Source organism: Bos grunniens, chromosome 9 (genome assembly GCF_055505025.1).
Source record: "Bos grunniens cultivar Pamir isolate PY7600 chromosome 9, Bosgru_T2T1.0, whole genome shotgun sequence".
NCBI classification, from domain to species: domain Eukaryota; kingdom Metazoa; phylum Chordata; class Mammalia; order Artiodactyla; family Bovidae; genus Bos; species Bos grunniens.
Window position 1 is genome coordinate 41,909,955 of NC_141173.1, and position 23,516 is coordinate 41,933,470.

At 34.0% G+C, this 23,516-nt stretch overlaps 1 protein-coding gene across 14 annotated transcripts in view; it reads right to left on the minus strand.

Annotated features, from left to right (window-relative positions):
• Positions 1-250: 250 nt before the first annotated feature.
• The window catches only part of CEP57L1 (centrosomal protein 57 like 1), an 84,378-nt gene continuing 61,112 nt past the window's right edge, over positions 251-23,516 (minus strand). For 8 of the 14 annotated variants that reach the window (XM_086317411.1, XM_086317405.1, XM_086317410.1 and 5 more), the window contains 10 exons: positions 22,964-23,129; positions 21,228-21,407; positions 18,552-18,673; positions 11,081-11,197; positions 9,865-9,942; positions 9,282-9,368; positions 4,293-4,370; positions 3,936-4,177; positions 2,793-2,937; positions 251-667 (listed from right to left, as the gene is read on the minus strand). In XM_086317411.1, coding sequence (XP_086173537.1) covers positions 449-667; positions 2,793-2,937; positions 3,936-4,177; positions 4,293-4,370; positions 9,282-9,368; positions 9,865-9,942; positions 11,081-11,197; positions 18,552-18,673; positions 21,228-21,407; positions 22,964-23,126 — 1,431 coding nt within the window. In that variant the 5' untranslated portion in view covers positions 23,127-23,129 and the 3' untranslated portion in view covers positions 251-448. The remainder of the gene's footprint in view (positions 668-2,792; positions 2,938-3,935; positions 4,178-4,292; positions 4,371-9,281; positions 9,369-9,864; positions 9,943-11,080; positions 11,198-18,551; positions 18,674-21,227; positions 21,408-22,963; positions 23,130-23,516) is intronic. The other 6 variants (XM_086317413.1, XM_086317412.1, XM_086317408.1 and 3 more) reach the window with 1 other exon arrangement.

The window sequence follows — 23,516 nt, forward strand, 5'->3', positions numbered from 1 at the left end:
ACAAGACAGGGAAGAAGCACAAGAAAAGTTAAAAGGCCTGTCCATACTCTGTTAATTTTATATTTGTTCTTTATAATCTTCTTAAGGTTACAAGCCTACTAAATGAAAAAGTGGAATGGCACTTATATCTCAAATTCAACTCAATTTTAAATATCATCAGTCTAGTATAATGTTTTAAACTTAATGTATCTGCAAAGTGAACAATGTTTCTAAAACATGGTATGCTGAGGTATTTTAGTCAATAAAAAAGAACAGGAAAGCAATCATTTATTATTTGGGTTTCTTAGGAGGTCATTAGGCATTCATTTAAAAATACTACAATTTGATACTTTATAGAGGCTAGAAACATAATGCAAAATTTCACAAAGGTATATTAAATTAAAACCACTTTAGACAGTTCAAGATCTCATTGACAAAGTTCATTCAAGATGATAGTTTTGCTATTGTGTTACTGTTCCCACATAATATCATCTCGTCTCAATTTCATCTGAAGATTATGGACTCGTACTGGACGACAGTTGTTGTTCTTTTGAAGAGAGTTAGTTAGCAAACATTTTCTGGAGCTATTTTTTATATTCTTCGTTCCTTTACAGTTGCTATCTTCTTGCTGAATAGCTGAAGTTTCACTCATCTTTGAATTCTGAACTTTTTGCTGCAGTTTGCGGACCTGGAAAGAAAAAAATCTAATATTTCAGTCAAAAATATACTCAAAATATACCTTATAATAGAGGATTGGATTGATGGTTTAAAGATTACATGAAATTAAAAAGTTTGGTAAGTCTTTATTTATTGAATCCTTATTGCATACCTAACACTGTGCTATTTACACAGAAACATAATGAATAAAACAATCATTGCTTTCAAGAAGCTTATTGCTCTTATTATTAGAGAAAAAAAAGCATATATGTGACAACTAGAGAATAATTCAAGCCAGAATAACTTTGAGTAGGACAAAAAGTGTATGTCTAAGAAGGATAAAGAAGGACAAGATCGATATGGGCTGGAGAAGCTGAGAGAAAGAAATGTTTGTTTTTGTAAGATAAGAAACGGGAAAAATCAGGAGAACATGGAGAGAGAAGGACCTTTCTGGTGACATTAACAACAAAGCAAAAATTTGGTTCTAGGAGTGAACATCACGTTTATAGAGTCTATATTTTTTCTTTAAAGTATTCCTGAATTTAAAGCACTACTGAATGCCAGTTTTGTTTTGTTTTTAAAGGCAAAGGAATAAATAACCTTTTCTCATTGAGGAGTTTCTAGTAATGATTGGGTTGACAGATTTAAACAAAACAAAATCTATAAACTTGATAAGCCCTTTTCTTCCAAGCCCAGTCCATTACTGAATCTTTTAAACAATTATTTATTTTGGCCACATTACATGGCTTGTGGGATCTCAATTCCCCAATCATGGATGGAACCCATGTACCCTACTGAGGAAGTGTGGAATCCTAACCAATGGACCGCCAGGGAATTCCCCACATTACTTAATCTGTTTCACTTAAGCATAGCCTGATTTGTAGAGCTGGTCCAGACACTGGCTAAGTATCTGGTGTTCTGTTTACCTAAAAATTCTTAAAAATTTTTACTTCTATAAGCTATTTTATATATATATATATATATATAATATTTTTCAAAATATAACTTATGTACATACTGCCTAAATTTTAAAAATATGACTACTCTTCTATTCCTTTCAGGTTTCTCCTATGTGATTCTAAGAAAGTATACAAGTTACATAATTTTCACCCTAACACAATCATATAGAAAGTTTACTTACTATAGCTTTAAAAGCCAGTTAAGTGAAAATGTTTGCTTCAAAATTTCATTTCCTTCTGTCTTTCTTTATTGGCCACAGAGGAACAAAGGCAGTAAAATTCTGCATTCTTTATTACTTTCCTATAAAAGTGGGGAAGGCTTAATTGTGAGGTTAATATATTACCAACTTATATGAATGCTGATTAATCCATTAGCAGATAGCTACATGATATGACCTGAAGGTTCCTGGAAAGATTCCCTCTGCTTTCTGTTTCAGGAGCATAATAGTCCTAAGAGTGAATTCATTGTCTTGGGATAAAATGTAATATTCCATGATTTTTTTTGTCAAAATATTAAGACTATTATGCCATTCTTAGTTACTACGAATTTATACACAAGGATAGAGTCCTCCTCATCACCTCCACTAGAGTGAGCTAAGCATAGGTTCCCAAGGAATGCAACACAGCATGGCTTGTTCTGAGAACCTGGAAATAGTGGTTTTAGAGATGGGGTATGCTTTAGACACCTGTTGACATAAGGGGCTTCAGTAAGGCATTAGGAAAGAGAGGGATAAGAGGAAAGAATGCTAAATGGACAGCTGGGAGAGATGTAAAGCAAATTTAGCCTACCTCTTAATTTTCCCAAAGTTACTTCTGAATACATAATTAAACTTTCTCTGTTTTTTCTCCCTTTGGCTGTGCCGTGTGGCTTGTAGGATCTTAGTTCCCCGACCAAGGACTGAACCTGGGCCCCAGCAATGAAAGCATAGAGCTCTAACCAACTGGACGGCCAGAGAATTCCCTATAACTAAATTTCTTTGTTCTCTTTTCTTTATATTATATTAAGAATTATGTAGCAGACCATGTTATTTCAATGTACAGATGACTCTATTTTATCATAAGTCTAAGTGACTCCTATCTATCATCTTTTCACTAAGCCACACATACAGGCCTCAAATTTGGAAGGTCTAGAGAAACGTAACATTGAATCCAGATCTATTATCTTTTTATTAAAATTTTTTACTAAAACTTTCTTACGCTTTCTTGATGCTGCATTAGTTTGGAAATTTGTTCTCCTTTAATTTCCATTTTCTTGACTAAACGCTCTAGTTCACATTCTATATCTTCACAGACTGATTGGCTTTCAGTTTCTTTCATTTGATTCAGCAGGTCTTGGTACCCCCTTTGAAAGAAAAGCAAGTATCAAGCACTATTACAGTTTATAGTATACAAACTATATATATATATATATAATATATATATAAACTATATATTAATCTTTGTCACAATTAAGCAATATTCTGCTCAATCATAAACTTTAATCAGAGTTAAATATTAACCTTCAAAGACAGCTTCTTTTTGTAGAATTATCAAATTAAATCTATGGTCATTATAAATAGGCTCTTATGATTTGAGATTAGATATATTTAGAAATATCTCAGACTTAGGATCTCAAAGAATCTTTAAAAATGTCTGAATTCTTAGTGTTCATAGTTAAATGTAGTAAAATATTCTGATGTCCTTAGCTAGAGGCATTAAGGGACTCTTTTTCATTCCAAGTTTGGAATTCTTAATGTAGAATCTTTGGAAGAATTCCAGCTATAGAAGTATTTGCCTGAGAAATTCCTAGATTTCGTGAATGCCTGCTCAAAAAAACTACTGCTAATAGAACTAGTTATATCTTCTACAGAGGTCTTAGTTCAACTGATTGGCCACCCAAGTCACATATTTTCTGGAATATTTGTTGAAAAGATATTTAAACTTGAAGCTTAAAATATGTATCCCATACAGAATCTTTGAAGCATATGGATGCTTCAAACACGCAATGCAGACAAGCCAGAATGGAAAATAAGAAACTGCATTCCTATTTGTCTAATGAAATCATTCACTTAACTGAAAAGATTATAAAAAGCAGAAGGAGCATCTTAGAAAAGCATTTGTGAATTATAATTTAAGGTCACCAGACCCCATTTGTTAGAATGACAGAAATATTTGTCTATCAGTTCAGATCTTGGGAATACAGAAACACTTTAAATAGAAAAAAGTAGTAATCTTCAGATCAAAATAAGTTCAAAAGGCTAAGTAAGGTTTTTACGAATTTGTAAGTGACATTGTTTGAAAGACTGAGAAGAAAAAAAGATACCTAAATTTGTCTTGCTACTTCTTGTGATAAATACTTACATAGTCATTTGGTCCAGCTCATCTTGCATTGCCATCAAAAGTTCAGACAAATTGTGGCAAATAGAAATGGACTTTTCTGAGTCAGAAGGTACAGCTTTACATTGAGAAGTTGTTCTAGAAGGCTTGTAGAGACATCTAAGCTCAGTAACTTCAGCCGGTTTCTGAAGGATATGTGGCCCAGAATGTTGCACTGTTTGGAGGCTATGTGTACTTGCATTTGCAGAATGGCTTGCACTGGCAGACTTTGGGGGAAAAGAAATAGCTGAGAACGATCTGAAATAACTGATGGCATTTAAATAGCACTTATACCAAAGCATGAATTTATCTGAACAAGTATCCTCATTTTTCCCTTCTCACCTTCTCAGCCATAATAGGCAGTGTTTCAAATTTTGAACAAATTTGCTGAGGTGGTCTTCTCTTTAAACATTTAATTTTCTAAATATTGACAAGGAAAAAAGTAAACAAAAAATATTTTAAAAGACATTTATCAAATTAACACTATTACACATTAAGATATGCAAGTTACAAAGAAATATCACTATAACCTGTTAGAATGGTTAAAAAAAAAATGTGACAACACCAAATGCTAACGAGGAAATGGAGAAGCCAGATTGCTCATACACACAAAATAATGCAGCCACTTTGGCAGACAGTTTGGAAGTTTCTTGTAAAATTAAATATTTATTGATAGCTATCATATGATTTAGAGATTTCACTTTTAGATATTTACCCCAGGAAAATGAAAAATATGTTCACACAAAAACCTGTACACAAAGTTTATAACTGCTTTATTTGTGATAGCCTAAAACTGAGGCAGCTTCCTTTGTAGCTCTGTCAATAAAGAAGCTGCCTGCAGTGCAGGAGATCCAGTTCAATCCCTGGGTTGGGAAGATCCCCTGGAGAAGGAAATGGCAACCCACCCCAGAATTCTTGCCTGGAGAATCCCACGGACAGAGGAACCTGGAGGGCTATAGTCCATGGGGTCGCAAGAGTTAGACACGACTTAACGGCTAAACTACTACTGCTGCTGCTAAGTCGCTTCAGTCGTGTCCGACTCTGTACGACCCCATAGACGGCAGCCCACCAGGCTCCCCCGTCCCTGGGATTCTCCAGGCAAGAACACTGGAGTGGGTTGCCATTTCCTTCTCCAATGCATGAACGTGAAAAGTGAAAGTGAAGTCACTCAGTCATGTCCGACTCTTAGCGACCCCATGGACTGCAGCTCACCAGGCTCCTCTGTCCATGGGATTTTCCAGGCAAGAGTACTGGAGTGGGGTGCCTAAAACTGAAATCCCATGGACAGAGGAGGAACCTGGTGGGCTATATAGTCCATGGGGTTGCAAAAGAGTGGGACACAACTTAGCAACTAAACAACAACAACAAAACTGAAAACAACCCAAATCTCCTTCATCAGGTAAATGGTTCAACTGTGGTACATCCCTAGCATGGAATACTACACAGAAACTTTTAAAAATGCATCAATACTTAGATGGATTGGCTGAATGAAACAAGCCTCTCAAAAGGTTATATACTGAGTGGGTTGCCATTGCCTTCTCCGAAAGGTACACTGTACCTCCCTTTATATTTTTTTTTTATCACCTCTAATCTATAATTTTTCAAAATAAAAAGTGAAAAACAAAAAACAAAAAAAGACACATGGTTAGGATATGGAACAATGGTAATTGCTGATTGGAACATAAACTGGTCTTATAACAATATCTTATAAAGCTAAGGTGCATGACACTTATGGCCCAGTATCTCAGAGAAACTCCTGAACACTTACACCACGAGGCATGTACAAGAATGTTCATAACAGTGTTGTTTATAATAACAAAAAGTGAGAAACAAACCAAATGATCACTGAAAGGAGAAGGGAAAAAGAAATTTTTAGCAATAAAAAGCAATGAACCATTCATATATGCATCAATTGGAAGAATCTCATAAACTTAATGTTGAGTGGAAAAAGAAAGCTGCTGAAGAACACAAATACAGTAAGTCCATTATATAAAGTTCAAGTGTAAACCCAACAAATATATTTCTTATAAATACTTATTTGGCAAAGCAATTTTTTTTTTAAAACCAGGAGAATGATAAAAACAAAATCAGAATTGTGGTTACTCCTTGGATGGAGGGAATACAATTTAAGAAAGGTACACACTGGGCCTTAACAGTGCTGGTAATGCTCTATTTCTTAAGCTGTGTGGCAAGTACTCCAGTGTTAATGTCATTATTATCCTTCGAGCAGACATTTTTTGTTATATTAGGTTGGCCAAAAAGTTTGTTCAGGTTTTTCAGTAACATTTTATGGAAAAACCCAAACAAACTCTTTGGCCAAACCAATATGTACTCCTCTGTGAATCATTTTTAAAAAGACACTGCTAAGCTACATTCTTAAAAGTAAATGATTTTACTATTTTTGTTAGATGGATTGAACTAGGGTGACCAATTGTCTCAATCTGCCCATGATACAGGATCTTTAGTACTAAAACCAGTTAAGTCATAGGCAAACTGGGGTGTCTTGGTCACTCTATTTAACACTTTAGCAAGAGAATAATCAATAAGATGAGGATATTCCATAATAAAAAGAAAACAAAATATTCCCAATTCTAAAGGAAAATTTAGATATCTTAACTATCATAAACATTAATTTTTTTAAATTAAAAAAATTAAGTTGCTTAGAGGTAGAGATATCACAAGTTTGTGAGTCAGTTCTTATTCACTCAGATTTTCTTGGTGATTCTGGACAATCATTCAAGCTCTGTACCTTAGGAATGATAATTTCAAGTAATAAAAAATGATGATTTGATCAAAGTCTATTTTAAGCAGTTAAATTAGAACAAAAGAAATGTAATTTTTTTCAGTCACTATACTGAATGAGATTTCTGATTGATAATTACATCTATCCTTTCAAAAGAATAATGAAAACCTCACAGGACAGGCTTCTATTATCTTGCTTACAATATGCAAACAGTCTGATTCTTTACTTCCAAGCTCACCTTATGCTGTTGTTGGTCATTATCTAGAAGTATAGCTCTAATCATGTCTCTATAAGCCTTCAATGGTTCGCAATGATTTATAGAACAAAAGTTCAAATTCTTAACATGGCATTGAAGATCAGTCATAATCTCACTTCAAGCTATAGTTTCAAGTCTCACATGGTACTACTGCTACTGCTGCTAAGTCGCTTCAGTCGTGTCCGACTCTGTGCGACCCCATAGACGGCAGCCCACTAGGCTCCCCCGTCCCCGGGATTCTCCAGGCAAGAACACTGGAGTGGGTTGCCATTTCCTTCTCCATCATATGGTACTAGTACTGGACAATTATTTACAGTTTCATGTAAAAATCAACTATACTCTCAGACTGTGACACACCTTGCCTCATCTCTATCAATACTTACTCATTTTCCAAGTCTGCCTTTACTACTTCTTGTGTGATCTTTTCACATATTCTTTATGTGTACAGCACCAGAATACTTTGTTTATACCTTTATTAAATTTTTAGTACACTCTGTCTTATATTTGTATTTTTATCTGCTTCTCTGTAAATTCCTGTGTTATCTTTTTAATACCTGTGAAGTGAAATCACTCAGTCGTGTCCGACTCTTTGTGACCCCATAGACTGTAGCCTACCAGGCCCCTCTGTCCATGGGATTTTCCAGGCAATAGTACTGGAGTGGATTGCCATTTCCCTCTCCATCTTCTCCTGGAATCTTCCCAACCCAGGGCTCGAACCCGGGTCTCCCGCATTCTAGACAGATGCTTTACTGTCTGAGCCACCAGGGAAGTCCTTTCAATACCTAAAGGTACTAGTATCTGGGGGTTTTTTGTTTGTTTTTTAAGAGACCTTTGTGAGATTCCTGCTTGTCTCACTGACACTTACTCCATATCCTGGACATAGTTCATTCAACTCGATATGGAGTAAGTGTCAGTGAGACAAGCAGCAATCTCACAGAGGTCTCTTAAAAAAACCCAGATACTACCTTCAGCAACATTAGTGCTCCTGTTACCTTTAAAAGGAAGCATTATTACTTACAGATCTATGAACTTGGAACTTAAGCTAACTGCTTTTATAAAGTGGTTTTTGCTGTCAATTATTTTTTCTTTTCTTCCAGGAGCTACCTTTTCTTTCCTTCATTTCTTTTACTTTGTTTTTCCCTGTACCTTATTAAAAAATCTTTTCCACCAGCTCTTCAAAGGATGTCATAAAACATAACTACAAAAATAAATCAGTATTTTTCCACTTGTATAAATTACTTATAGTGATTCTCTATTTAGCTTTGCAGCTTCTAATCTTATTGTGGAGATAAGACACAAAACATACTTAAGGAAGGAAATAAACTAAAAAAATATAAACAGCATTGGGAAAATATTCTTCATTACTATAGTTTGCAAATTCTTTGAAAGAAAAAAATCTGTGAAAAATGCATCCAAACTACTGAATTCTTATTTATGGAATAAACAACTAGCTAAAGTTAAGTATAATGTTTCCTCCATTATTGTATCCACAGGGTGAACCTATGGCAGTGGCCAGAATTCACAAATAGCATGCTTGGTTCGCACAGCAAATAGCACATAGAAACACTACATGCATATTGAATAAATAGTAATAATGGTCATCAAAACTATAATTTCAGAATCATAAGATTAAAAGGGACTAACATTTTCTTTACCATTATAAATAAAAAAGTTTAATATAATAAATCCAAAACATCAATTTAACAAAACAAATTATTATTGGTAAAGCTATAAAGTACTCATTCCCCAATCTTTAGGCAAGTCCAAAGGATATTAGTATAAAGAAATAAAGAATTTCTCTAGAGAAATGACTATAATTTAATTTAATATTATAATTTATAATACAATATAATTTAATAGTATATCTTGTCTTTTTATTGTGCATGCATTATATAAAACTGCTTCCAGAATCTATTGTGCTGTATCTATTGTACTGTTTAGTGCTTCTTTTAAAAAGTATCCAAAATGCATTTCTTTAACAGTTTAGTACTAGCAATATGTTTGCCTTTCTAGAAAAATTAGAATGCTTATTGTTATTTCACAAATTTAGATGTATTGCCCATTATATGTTCCTTTTTGCTTTGGATGTCAAGCAAACTCAGAGCTAGGTTTTGTGCTCAAATGCTGCTACTTTAACCTAGGTTTTATGGAATTTTCTGTCCTCACACCCCAAATCATCATTACTTGACTTATGTTTTTAGGTCCATTTCATAGAATTATTTCATGTCTTATATTATAAATATCTTCAAATTCTTTTTAAAAAATGCACAGGTATAATTACTAAAAGGATGAAGAAATAAGCACTAGAAATAAGAATAAAGTATTTGCATACCTTTGAAGATTTCTTCTTTTCCTTGAAGTGCCTTGGATTTGTTACTGAAGACATTAAAATTCTACTGATTTCAAGTCCAGTCTGAAGCTATAATAGTGAAAAAAAAACCTTTACTATTACTTGACTTTTAACAAATTTCTTTTTCTTCAGAAACATTATAATGAGGGATCATATATCAGTTAATAAAGATAAAAATGTTTTTTTGAAGAAGAAAAGAAAATCCAAAAATTTATTTTTTTGTGTTAAAGTCACCAAGTCTACTGGTAATTACAATCATTTTCTGTTTATAACAGAATGAGTTATTTTATATATCTCAAACTGAAAACAATTGATAGCATGAGTTCTTTCAACTGAGAATATATGCATGTTTCTCAGAATTTCAAAAGACCAAAAGATCTTTGGCAATACATCCAAGTCTATGAATATACTTGCTGACTTATTGAAATTTCATTATTACAGCAAAAAGAGACAAAACTGATAAGTTAGGAAGCATAAATTAGAGTCTAGAGTAAGGCTTCAGTTAATAAAGTATAATAAAACATATGTGATTTTAAAGTGCCAGATGATACAGTGTTCTGTTTACCTGAGAAGCTTTATCTTGAAAAAGCTTACGCTGATGTTCTTCTTCCTTTAGTTTTTCCTCTAAATGTTTAATCTTGTCCTACAAAAGAATTGAAAAACCGAGATTATTATACAAAAACTAGAGCTAAATATCTTTTATTCCTTTTCCAAACAAATAGAGCCCTCAGGGTCTTGATTCTTAATAGTTTGGTAAATTAAAGCAGAAAATAAGAAAACGGAATGGCAAAAGATACTAAGTTTTCCTTGGCTTTCTTCATATGATTCTTTACCTACTTTATTTAAGAAAGACAAAGGAGAAGCAAAGAATTTATATGCATAGGCTCTATTAATGTTCATTAACAAAATCATAATACTGAAAATTTGGGAGGTTTTAAAGGTCTAGAAGGTCAAACAATATAGTCTTGGGTCTCAATGTTTCATTCAAAATATAGACAACTTAGAATAAAAGACCATGCTGTACTTAGGGAAAAGTGAAAGTGAAATCGCTCAGTCATGTCTGACTCTTTGTGACCCCATGGACTGTAGCCTGCCATGCTCCCCTGTCCATGGGATTTTCCAGGTAAGAATACCGGAGTGGGTTGCCATTTCCTTCTCCAGGGGATCTTCCTGACCCAGGGATCGCACTGTAGGCAGACTCTTTACCATCTAAGCCACCAGGGAAATAAGACTAATATATATGAAACAATATGATTTGACCCAGGTCATGAATATATATGTATAACCTTATACACAAAAGTATTTCATTGTATATCCATGGTATAGTTTGGAATAGGAAGACAGTACTATCTCAAAGGGAGAACTTCCTGAGTGTTCAAAACCTCAAGGAAGGCTTCATAGAGGAAGCAGAAATGGGAGAATCCTACAAAATGGATAGGATTCACTTGGAAAAAGAGAGGGCATTTCAGGATAGGATCTAGAAAAGGCATAACTTACTTGCAAGTGGTGAAAGGCTACCTTTTCAATATCCTTTAGGTAAATCACCTAACAAACGAAAATATTCTACCACTGCAGAAGAAGGTAAACTACAATTTCACATCAAAAAGCAAACTCATTTATGCTGTGGTCTATAAGCAATAACTCATATCTGGATTACTAAAAGCTATTAATGAAGTTTTACAAATCTAATTTTATTGCATATTCATATACAGGGTAATTACACAAAACATTAAAGATTTATTCCTGGTATCACCACTTCAAAGAAATAAGTTGAAGCTTACCTCAGCAGTTTTCTGAGTTGTTGTAAGTTTAAAACATTCTTTTTCTAAGACATCAAGCTTTGCAAGTTTTGCATGAAGCTTCATATGATCCTGTTCTTTTTCCCTTTGAAGCTGAGCCTGGAAAAGAAAAAAACAAAACCTAAGTTTGGCAAGTGAAGCCGATTGCTCAAGAATAATACAATTTCTGAGAATTCAAAGCACAACATAAATTGTCATAAGAAACACATAACAAACATGCACATACTTTAGGTACTTTGAAAGCAAAAAAAAAAAAAAAAACAAGAGAAAATAAAATCCTTTTCAAAAACAAAGAAACTGTGCAAAAAAATATATTAGATCAATGGAACAAAATCTTCTATGTATCTTTATATAACATTTCTACTATGGAAAACATCATCAGTGAAACATAGTAAATAAACAAGGTGTTATCACAAGGTGATCAAACCTACTTATTGACTTACCCTCTCTCTAACTATAACATAGAAAAGCAGCTATCAAAGGACTAAAGCATACAGAGAACTTGAAGAAAAGGAAAGTTATACATATATATTTACTGGTGTTGAGTTGCTAAGTTGTGTCCAACTCTGCGACACCATGGACTGTATAAAGACTGCCAGGCCACTCTGTCCATGGGATTTCCTAGGTAAGAATACTGGAATGAATTGCCATTTCCTTCTCCAGGGGATCTTCCTGATCTAGGGATTGAACTTGTGTCTTCTGCACTGGCAGGTAGATTCTTTATTGCTGAGCCACCAAGGAAGCTCTACACATATATATGCATACCTACGCATTGTCTTGTAATGGTATTTATTACCACACTAATGCAAGATGTTAATGACAGGGGCAACTGTGAGGGGGCAAGAAGTATATGAGAATTTTCAGTATTATCTGACAAATCTTCTATAAACTTAAAACTGCTCTAAAAAATAGTTTATTAAAAATAAAAAAACTGAAACAACAAATAAATAGAGTTTTGGTGACCTGTGGTCTAACATTCTATTGGAGTTACAGAAGGAGAAGAGAGAGAAGTCAGACAAGAATAATTATTTGAAGGCTAATACCTAAAATGTTCCAATTCTGATGAAAAATATTAACTGACAGATTCAAGAATCTAAAATGAACAAACAAAATATAACCCAAGCAGAATGAATACAAAGAAAACCACATTTGGGCATATTATCAAATGGTTGAAAACCAGTGATAAAAGGGAAAAAACAGCCTAAGAAATAACACACTATACACAGAGGAATGAAGATAACAATTCTCATTAGAAACTATGAAATCAGGCCTCTCTGGTGGTCCAGTGGTTGAGGATCTGCCTGCGAATACAGGAGACGTGAGTTCAGTCCCTAGTCTAGGAAGATTCCATATGTCACAGAGCAACTAAGTCCATGCACCACAACTACTAAGCCAGCGCTCTACAGCTCAAGAGTCACAACTTCTAAGCCCATGCACTGCAACTACTGAAGCCTGTGCACCCTAGAGCCTGAGCTCTGCAACAAGAGAAATTATCGCAATGAGAAGCCCACAAACTACAACTAGAGTAGTCCCCACTCTCCACAACTAGAGAAAGGCCGTGCACAGCAATGAAGACCCAGCACAGCCAAAAGTAAATAAATAAATCTTGGGGGGAAAAAAAAATCAACTAGAATTTTATACCCAGTGAAACTATCCTTCAACAATGGTGGTGAAATAAAGCCTTTTCCAGACAAATACATGCTAAGAGAATTCCCAGCATACTTTAAAAAGCACTAGAAATAGTAAAAATGTGGATAAATATATATTACTTCTTATTTCTTAATTTTCTTTAAAGGAAAATTGATTATTTAAAGGAGAAACAGAAACAATGTATTGTGAGCTACATAACACACATAGAAATAAAATGTATGAAAACTGTAGCATAAAGGGGGACAAATGGAATCATTATGTAGTAGGATCTTGTATTACATGTGAAATATTTTAATGCTAATTCACGATAGACTGTAGTACATTAAGAATACATAACTTTAACCTATACAGTAGCTACTAAAAAAGAGAAGGGGAAAAATACCTGGAGAAAGAGAAGTCAGCAAAATCTAAGAAGAAACCACTAGGGAATAGGGAACTTAAAAAATATTTTTGGTTGAAAGAATGAAAATACAAAATGTCGAAATCTTTGGGATGCAGGTAAAGCACAGTTTAGAGGGAACTTGATAGTTTTTAATCACAATATATTACATTTAAAAAGAAATAATAAAACTTCAGTTATTCAAATTGCAGTTATAATTTACTTTCAGATCTATCAATAAGAATTAGAATATTTAGTACAGCTTGAGTTTGAGGTTCTTTGCTTAGTAATTATATAACACTGTCTTTTCACAGGCCATTTAAAAAAGTTCATCTTCATTTCCCAGCCCTCTTATCCTATTAACTGGAAGCAGCCAAGACTAAAGCAGTTCTTTAACTGAATAAACTCTCTAACAAAAAAAAAAAAAAAAGGAATAATAAAGTTTTAAAATCAATAATCTAAGTTTCCAACATCCAAAGCTAGGGAAAAAATAGCAAATTAAATCCTACATTAGTAGAAGGAAGGAAATAATAAAGATAAAGTGGAAATCAATGAAATAGAAAATAAAAGTTTTTATAAAGATTTATTTTTTAAAATCTATAAAATTTATAAAGTGATATGTAGGTTGATAGTTTTAAAAAGAGCACAAATACAATTTACTAGTATCAGGAATACAAGAGGGAACATCTCTAAAGACACAAGAAAAACAGATAATCTGAGTAGCCAAATCTCTGTTATAAATAAACTGAACTTATAATTAAACACTAGATATTTAAAGAAAACTTCAGTCCCAGATAGCATCTATCAAATTTGAACTCTATCAAACATTTAAGGAGGAAATACAACTATTCTTATACAAGGTCTTTCAGAAAATAGAAGGAATCTTCCCAACTAATTTTATGAGGTCAAACAAAATCATAATACCAAAATGAGACATTGTGAGAAAAATACAAACGAAGATGGCTTAAGGACGAAGTCACAAAAATTGTTAAGTGAAATCTTTGCAAGCTGAATCAAGCAATATAGAAAAATGATACTACATCAAGATCGATTGAGGCCTATATCAGGAATGCAATGTTGGTTAACATTTGAAAATCAAACAATGTAACTTACCATGTTAACAGAAGAAATGAGAAAAATCATATGACCCTTTCACTAGATGTATAAAAAGCAAATCGCAAAATCATTCACAGTAAAAGTTTCCAGCAAACTAAGAATAGAAAGTAATTTCCACATTTGATAAGGGATAACTATGAAAAACCTAGAGATAATAGTCTAGTGAAAGACTAGCATCTTTCTCCCAATGACCAGAAACAAAACAAGGATGTCAGTCTTTACCACTTCTAATTAACACTGTACTAGCCGCAATAACCAGTGCAAGAAAGTACAAAAAACGAAAGCCATAAAAATTGAAAAGGGAAAAATAAAACTTTATTTATTCATAGATGACATGATTATGTATATAGAAAATCCCTAGAAAATACTGAGTTCCAGAAACAGACTTGATCTATCTTTGTCAACTGTTTGTTGACCAAGGTGCCCAATCAATTTAATGGGAGAAAAGAAATCTTTTAACAAATGGTGCTGGGACAATTGGGCATCCACATGGAAAAAATTTAACCTTGAATAATTTTTTCTCACTATACAAAAATTAATCCCAGATGGATCATAGAACAAAATGAAAATTAAGAGCTTTTAGAAGAAAATATTTTGGAAAATACTTTGATAGTTTCTTATAAAAATACACCTACCCCGTGGTTCAGTAATTCTACTATAATTTCTCTTTATCTAAGAGCAATTAAAACATATGGTCACAAAAAAGTTTGTACAAGAATGTTTGAAGTATCTTTACTTACAACACCTCCAAACTGGAAAAAAGGTCAAATATCCATCAAATGAAAAATGGATAACCAAATTGTGGCATATCTATATAATGAAATTCTACACAGCAATAAAAGGAATGAACTACTGATACATGTAACAACATGGATTAATCTAAAAAACTGTATGTGAAACCAAAGAACCAGACACAAAAAGAACATTTTCTATTATCCAATTTATATGAAGTTCTAGGACAGGTAAAATTAATCTGAAGCAAAATAAATCAGAATAGTAGTTGCATTGTTAGGAGGTGGGGAGAGAGCAGGGAATAACTTGGCAGAGATATAAGAAAATTTCTGGGGTGATAAAAATGTTCCTTTATTTGGTAGCACTGCAGATTACATTAGCATATTCATTTATCAATAATCACTGAACTACTGTATATTGTCAACCTTGCTTATTTAACTTATATGCAGAGTACATCATGTGGAATGCCAGGCTGGATGAAGCACAAGCTGGACTCAAGGCTGCCAGGAAAAATATCAATAACCTTAGGTATGTAAATGACACCACCTTTATGAGAAAGCAAAGAAGAACTAAAGAGCCTCTTGATGAAAGTGAAAGAGGAGAGTGAAAAAGCTGGCTTAAAACGCAACATTCAAAACACTAAGATAGTAGCATCTGGTCCCATCACTTCACAGCAAACAGATGGGGAAAAAGTGCAAACAGTTGACAGATTTTATTTTCCTGGGCTCTAAAATCACTGCAATGGTGACTGCAGCCATGAAATTAAAAGACACTTGCTCCTTGGAAGCAAAGTTATGACCAACCTAACAGCATATTAAAAAGCAGAGACCTTATTTTGCCGACAAAGGTCTGTCTAGTCAAAACTATGGTTTTTCCAATAATCATGTATGTATGTGAGAGTTGGACCATAAAGAGAGCTGAGTACCGAAGAATTGATACTTTTCAACTGTAGTGTTGGAGAAGACTTTTGAGAGTCCCTTGGACTGCAAGGAGATCCAACCAGTCCATCCTAGAGGAGATCAGTCCTGGGTGTTCATTGGAAGGACTGATGTTGAAGCTGAAACTCCAATACTTTGGCCACCTCATGCGAAGAGGTGACTCACTGGAAAAGACCCTGATGCTGGGAGAGAATGGGGGCAGGAAAAGGGGACGACAGAGGATGAGATGGCTGGATGGCATCACCAACTCGATGGACATGAGTTTGAGCAAGCTTCAGGAGTTGGTGAAAGACACGGAAGCCTGGTGTGCTGCTATTCGTGGGGTCGCAAAGAGTCGGACACGACTGAGCAACTGAACTGAACTGAACTGAACTGTGATTTCTTTTATCCTGCAAAATGCCTCTTCATAACTTTGCCCATTTTTCTACCACTGCTTTGTACTTTTTGTATCTTGCTTAAGAAATCTCTCTTAACTTCAAGGTCATAAAGGCATTATTCTGTATTTTCTTATAAAAATTCTAAAGTTAACATATAAGTCTTTAATCCATCTGGAATTTATTTTTGTGTACAATGTGTGGTAGGGATCCAATTTCTTTCTTTTTCTCTCACATAGATAATCAATTTCCCCCACATATTTACTGAAGTCTAGAATTTCAATAATGTTACGCAATGGCATCCTTGTTTTATATTGTCTTTCCATATAAACGGGTCTGACTATACCCTAATCCTTTATTCTGTCAGTCCACACAAATATCATGCTAATTTTGACAGTATCAATATGTCATAGGGCAAGACCTCATCTTATTCTTCTTCAGAATAGCTTGGCTACTTTTGGACCTTTCCTTTTCATATAATTTTAGAATCAACTTTTCTAGTTCCTTGAGAAACCTATTAAATACTTGGCCCATTAAAATCCAGTATTGACTGGTACTTCTACCCATTTTTAACATAAAGCAAAGATCTTAGAACACTTAAACTGTATTTATCAGTTCTAATTTATAAGTTACTATTCTCATTAATTTTAATCCTTTATATATATTTAAATATATAAAATAAAACATAATTATTGCTGTTATATATTTATTTACCTATATATTTACCATCTTCATTGTTCTTCATTCCTTCCTGCATCTCTGACCTTCTATCTAAGATACTCTTCCTTCTGTCTGAATGATACCTTCAGTGTTTCCTTTAGAATGTGCTTCCTAGTAACAAATTACCTCAGATTTGGTCAGTCTTAAAATGTCTTCACTTCACCTTTATTTCTGGAGGATATTTTCACCAGGCATTGGACTCTAGACTGACAGTTATTTTCTTTTAATATCTTAATTATAATCAGTTGTTTTCTTCCAGATTCAGTATTTTCTATTGAGAAGTCAGCTGTCAATTTAATTGTTGTCCTTTTGAACATAACCCTTTTATTTTCCCCAGCAGCTTTTAGGATTTTATTCTTGTCTTATTATTTATTTTATTTATTTTTATTTTTGCTGCTTTGGTTTTATAGGGTTTCTTAAATCTGTGGTGTGATTATTTTTTTAGTCAATTTTTTAACTTCCCAGCCATTATATCTTCAAACATTGTTTCTGTCCTATTCTCTCTCTTTTCCTTTTGGAATTCCAATCACACATAAATTTGACCTCACTCTAACTTATGTCTCTTGTTCTCTTTTCTAAGCTTACCATTGTTTTGTCTCTTCATTGATCTGGATGGTTTCATCTGCTAATTCACTAATTATCTCTTCTGATCTGCTGTTAGATGCACCATTAAGTTCTCAATTCCATTTAATGTATTTTTTTACAATATTGCAATTTTTATTTGGTTCCTTTTCAAATCTGCTGTGCCATTTTATGGTTTCTAATGTTCTGTTGAAAATTTTGATTCTATTTTCTATCTCCTTGATTATATCAAGTGTAATTATTTTAAAGTCTGTATCTTCTAGAGCCAGGATCTAGCTGGAGCTAACTTGTGAGAGTGTTTATATATAGTCTGTTAAGTATGCTATTTCTTTTGATAGTGTTATCTCCTTCTGCCTGGTCATCTTTCATTGCAAAGTTTCTCACTGTGTAGAAGAAAGGTTTATAGAAATAATTTGAGGACCCTGGGAACATTAGCCATTAAGGATCACTTTAATCCAATTTCAGGGACTAAGATTTTCTAGATTACTCTGATAATCTAGAGCTGAGCTGTAATCTATCTTGTTTTCCTTTTTGTTCATCATTACAAAGCATTCAGAGCACAGAATATTTACCAGGGTTCCTACCCTTGGCAGATCTTGAACTCTTAACTTTAACTTCTTTAGCCCCATAATGAGGCTTTCAAAAGCACTATTTAGCCTTTCAACTGACTCTTCTGGAATCAAAAATGTCCTAAAAAGGAAGGGACCCAAAGCCAACCACTCTGGAGGTCAACTTCTTTGAATTTAACTATGCACACATACTTCTTTTCTTTTTTAATATTCTGTCCAGTGTTTGTGTTTCCTCTATAGAAAAGTTGGTTCAAATGACTTAGTGTGCATCACTGTAACCGGAAATTTCCTACATACAGCTTTATATCCTATTTAAATTACAATATGACAATTTTCCCATGACATTAAATATTCTTCAAAAACATATTATATTACTATAGAAAACATAGTCACCTGTTGTTCTAGGATCATATTCTTCTCTCGTTCTACATTGAGAACCATTCTCTTTGTATATTCTAGTTGCTTCTCTAGGAGGATGCAGCGAGACTGGGCTGAGCTTAACTGCATACTTATATCTATGAAAAAGAAAAAGTAATAATGAATCATATCAGAGAGTTATCACAAGACATGTATTATATGAATTCAATCAAAAGTCAGAAGTTCAAAACTTCTTTACTTCTAAATAATGAGTCTCCGGAAATTAACATAAAATTTGTGAATATCTCATTAATTATATATAACTAATTTAACGCTGACTCATAAAGACCCAGAGAGTATACTTCTGAAAGGGAAGGATGTCAGTGACTTGTGGGATCACAAAAACCTGGCTATTCCTGGGAAATAATATCATCTGGAAAATAGAGGACCTAAGGGAACATTTCATATAAAGATAGGCACAATAAAGGACAGAATGGTAAGGACCTAAGAGAAGCAGAAGATATTAAGAAGAGGTGGCAACAATACACAGAAGAACTATACAACAAAGATCTTCATGACCCAGATAATCATTATGGTGTGATCACATACCTAGAGCCAGACATCCTGGAATGCAAGGTCAAGTGGGCCTTAGGAAGCATCACCACGAACAAAGCTAGTGGAGGTGATGGAATTCAAATTGAGCTATTTCAAATCCTAAAAGATGTTGTGAAAGTGCTGTACTCAATATGCCAGCAAGTTTGGAAAACTCAGCAGGGGGCATCGGACTGGAAAAGGTCAGTTTTCATTCCAATCCCAAAGAAAGGCAATGCCAAAGAATGCTCAAACTACCGCACAACTGCACTCATCTCACACACTAGCAAAATAATGCACAAAATTCTCTAAGTGAGGCTTCAACAGTACGTGAACCATGAACTTCCAGTTGTTTAAGCTGAGTTTAGAAAAGGCAGAGGACCCAGAGGTCAAATTGCCAACATCTATTGGATCATCAAAAAATCAAGAGAGTTCCAGAAAAACATCTACTTCTGCTTTATTGACTATGCCAAAGCTTTGACTGTGTGGATCACAATAAATTGTGGAAAATTCTTAAGAGATGGGAACAGTAGACCATCTGATCTGCCTCCTCAGAAATCTGTATGCAGGTCAAGAAGCAACAGTTAGAACTGGACATGGAACAACAGACTGGTTCCAAATTGGGAAAGGAGTATGTCGAGGCTGTATATGATCACCCTGTTTATTTAACTTATATGCAGAGTACATCATGAAAAATGCTGGACTGGATGAAGCACAAGCTGGAAGCAAGACTGCTGGGAGAAATATCAATAACCTCAGATGTGCAGATGACACCACCCTTATGGCAGAAAGTGAAGAAGAACTAAAGAGCCTCTTGATGAAAGTGAAAGAGGAGAGTGAAAAAGTTGGCTTAAAGATCAACATTCAGAAAACGAAGATCATGACATCTGGTCCTATCACTTCATGGGAAACAGATGGGGAAACAGTGGAAACAGTGGCTGACTTTATTTTTCTGGACTCCAAAATCACTGCAGATGGTGTTTGCAGCCATGAAATTAAAAGATGCTTACTCCTTGGAAGGAAAGTTATGTCAAACCTATACAGCATATTAAAAAGCAGAGACATTACTTTGCCAACAAAGGTTCATCTAGTCAAGGCTATGGTTTTTCCAGTGGTCATGTATGGATGTGAGAGTTGGACTATAAAGAAAGCTGAGCGCAGAAGAATTGATACTTTTGAACTGTGGTGTTGGAGGAGACTCTGGAGAGTCCCTTGGACTGCAAGGAGATCCAACCAGTCCATCCTAAAGGAGATCAGTCCTGGGTGTTCACTGGAAAGACTGATGTTGAAGCTGAAACTCCAATACTTTGGACACCTGATGCAAAAAGCTGACCCATTGGAAAAGACCCTGATGCTGGGAAAGATTGAGGGCAGGAGGAGAAGGGGACAACAGAGGATGAGATGGTTGGATGGTATCACCAACTCAATGGACATGGGTTTGGGTAGACTTCGGGAGCTGGTGATGGAGAGGGAGGCCTGGTGTGCTTCGGTTCATGGGGTCACAAAGAGTCGGGCACGACTGAGCAACCGAACTGAACTGAATAATACGTGAATTTTGTTGGTATTCTGAAAATACTATAATTCCTAAATACAACTTGTGTAAAAACTTAATTTTTCTTTTAATCTCAATAATTTATGAACTGGGATAACAGATAATATACAGGCAAGTTTAAAATTATATCCATTTAGTGCAATGGCACCCTACTCCAGTACTCTTGCCTGGAAAATCCCATGGACGGAGGAGCCTGGTAGGCTGCAGTCCATGGGGTCGCTAAGGGTCGGACACGACTGAGCGACTTCACTTTCACTTTTTACGTTCATGCATTGGAGAAGGAAATGGCAACCCACTCCAGTGTTCTTGCCTGGAGAATTCCAGGGACGGGGGAGCCTGGTGGGCTGCTGTCTCTGGGGTCGCATGGAGTCGGACACGACTGAGATGACTTAGTAGTAGTAGTAGTAGTAGTAGTAGTAGCGCAAATATCAAAATATCTGAGAACAAGCCCACAAGGTTTGAACACATATAAGAACAAAGATATTGAGTAAACCTTAGACTGGGCTTTTTATTTTCAAGTTGTAAACTTTGGTAACCTCTTCCTTCTGAGAATTATTGAATTTTCTTACCTTTTTTCTGCTTTATCAGTTCCTTGTGTGCCAGATTTCTCTCACTTGTTTCATTCTCCAAGGCCTTTTTATATTGTGCCGCTTCTCTGGAAAGAATGTTCAGGTTATCTTCAGCTTGTGTTCTCTCTAACTCTAAACGATGAATCTTTTCCTGAAGAGTTTTTAATGCTAAAATAAGAGCTGTTGAAAAAATTGTCTTGATATTTTAAGTGAGAATTTTTGAGCACTTATAATCATAGCAGCATATAAAAGTGAGCAGTATATTTTTATTACTTAAGTAAAAAAGAAAAAGCAATTTATATTCCTTATAAAAAAGAAAAATGACTAAAATTCTAAAGAGGGACAAATTCTAACACGTCTTATAAAAATAATATATTTATGATTATATTTAGTAATTTTCTAAGTTTGAGATGTAAGAAAGCTAATAATCACATTTTAATTTAAGAAAGCAAATATGTTCAAAACATATGCAAAAAAGATATATATGTATATATGTGTGTGTGTATATAGAGAGAGGGAGAGAGTGAGAGAGACAGGAGTGTGGGAGGAAGGGAAGAAGCAGGTGAAGAAGGCAGGAAGAGAGGGAGCATGGGAGAAAGGAGGGGAAATTTGAGGCATACAAGTCTGAGCATGGATAAGGAAAATTAAAATATGCTGTTCACTAATTAACAAGGAAATTTAGGTTTAAAGTTAAAAATTTTCTCAGTTCTTGATGTATTCAGTTTCAGTCAAATCACATTTATTGTTTCTTTGTCCAAGATATTATGTTAATTATTAGGACATATGAGGTAGAACATTGCTTCTTCCATCAAGAAAAAATTACAATCTAGTGGTTTAACTGATGTCAGGCTTGAAAAATTGTGATACACATGTACTACTATAATTATTATTCAGATACATTAATATCTTCATAATTCAGATAAGCTCGAGTTATAAAATTTTCAAATATTATCTTATATGTTCTTTTCAGTTACAACTTCAAATTGTAAAACTAGAGATGAATGGAATATAAATAAATGTTCAAGATTAACTTTCATATAGTTCATATCCAATTAGAAAGATGTTTGTTAGAGATTATTGTTTGATTTGGATCAATATTTCTTGTAGTTGCTTTGTCCACAAAGCTATAGTCTATTTATAATGGCAACCATTATTATAAAAGATTAAAAAACACGACTATCAGCATCTTAGAAAGTAATGTATATGGTACAGATATGCCTGGAATCATAAATGTTTTTCTAATTCAATTTTAAGATTCTCCTAAACTTATATTTTAAAAGTTATAATACTTGTATCTTATAGTTACTCCAATGAACTGGATTCATGAAGAATTTTCAAGGGTAATTTTGGATGCAATTTCTGAATTTAATCCTTGAATAAGATTAAAATCAACTTAATTCTTTAATATTCTAACCATCTTATTCATTAGAAGGATTCTCCAAATCTGACCTTTTATTCTTCAGAATATTTTCCTATTTTTAATGACATTTTAAAGATAAATCTGCAATATGTGCCTAGCTGTTTATATTAATCTTCATCTTATAGCAAAGAAGCCAAAATAAAAAATGTTAAGTAACTTAAATTTAAAGAAACTTTAAGCAACAGAGTCAAAATTAGCATTTTACTAAGATTAGTTAAACACACAATCATCTTATTTTCTACATAAAAATGAAAAGTTTTATATAACATGCTTCCTAATATCCCTAATTTTAAATATGATTTTTTATTAGCATTACCTTGGCTATTTGGACTACGAAGCATTTTAGAAGATGTAAGTTCTAAGTTCACAGAGTAGTGAGTCTGAGATGATTCATCACTCTGAGTGATGGATGGAACACACACTCTTTCTGGAGGTTTAAGATAGCTTCCGACTATACTATGCATTAATTCAGAATCCATTATCTGTAGAGAATAAAGGAAAGATATAGTATAGCATCATTTTTTTCCTATGTGAATAACAAAGATATCAGAAAAAATTCAGGTGGAAGTTTTAACATAAATATATAGTCATATACTGTGGAATTGTGTTTTTATAAAGTTTATTATCACAAGTTCAACCATAATAAGTTCACTAGTAAAAGAAAAAAATGACGATTTACTCTATAAACAGTATAGACAATTCTGCCTGATTCTCAAAGAGTATATGCTCTGAAGTGAGCATTACATGAGTGGTGTGAATTTGCTGGTTTCTCACTTGATTGTAAGATCATCATCTGAGCACTCCTCTACAAAGTTTGACTCTAGCATTCAAACATAAAGTACATATTCTAAAAGACATAACTTTGAAAC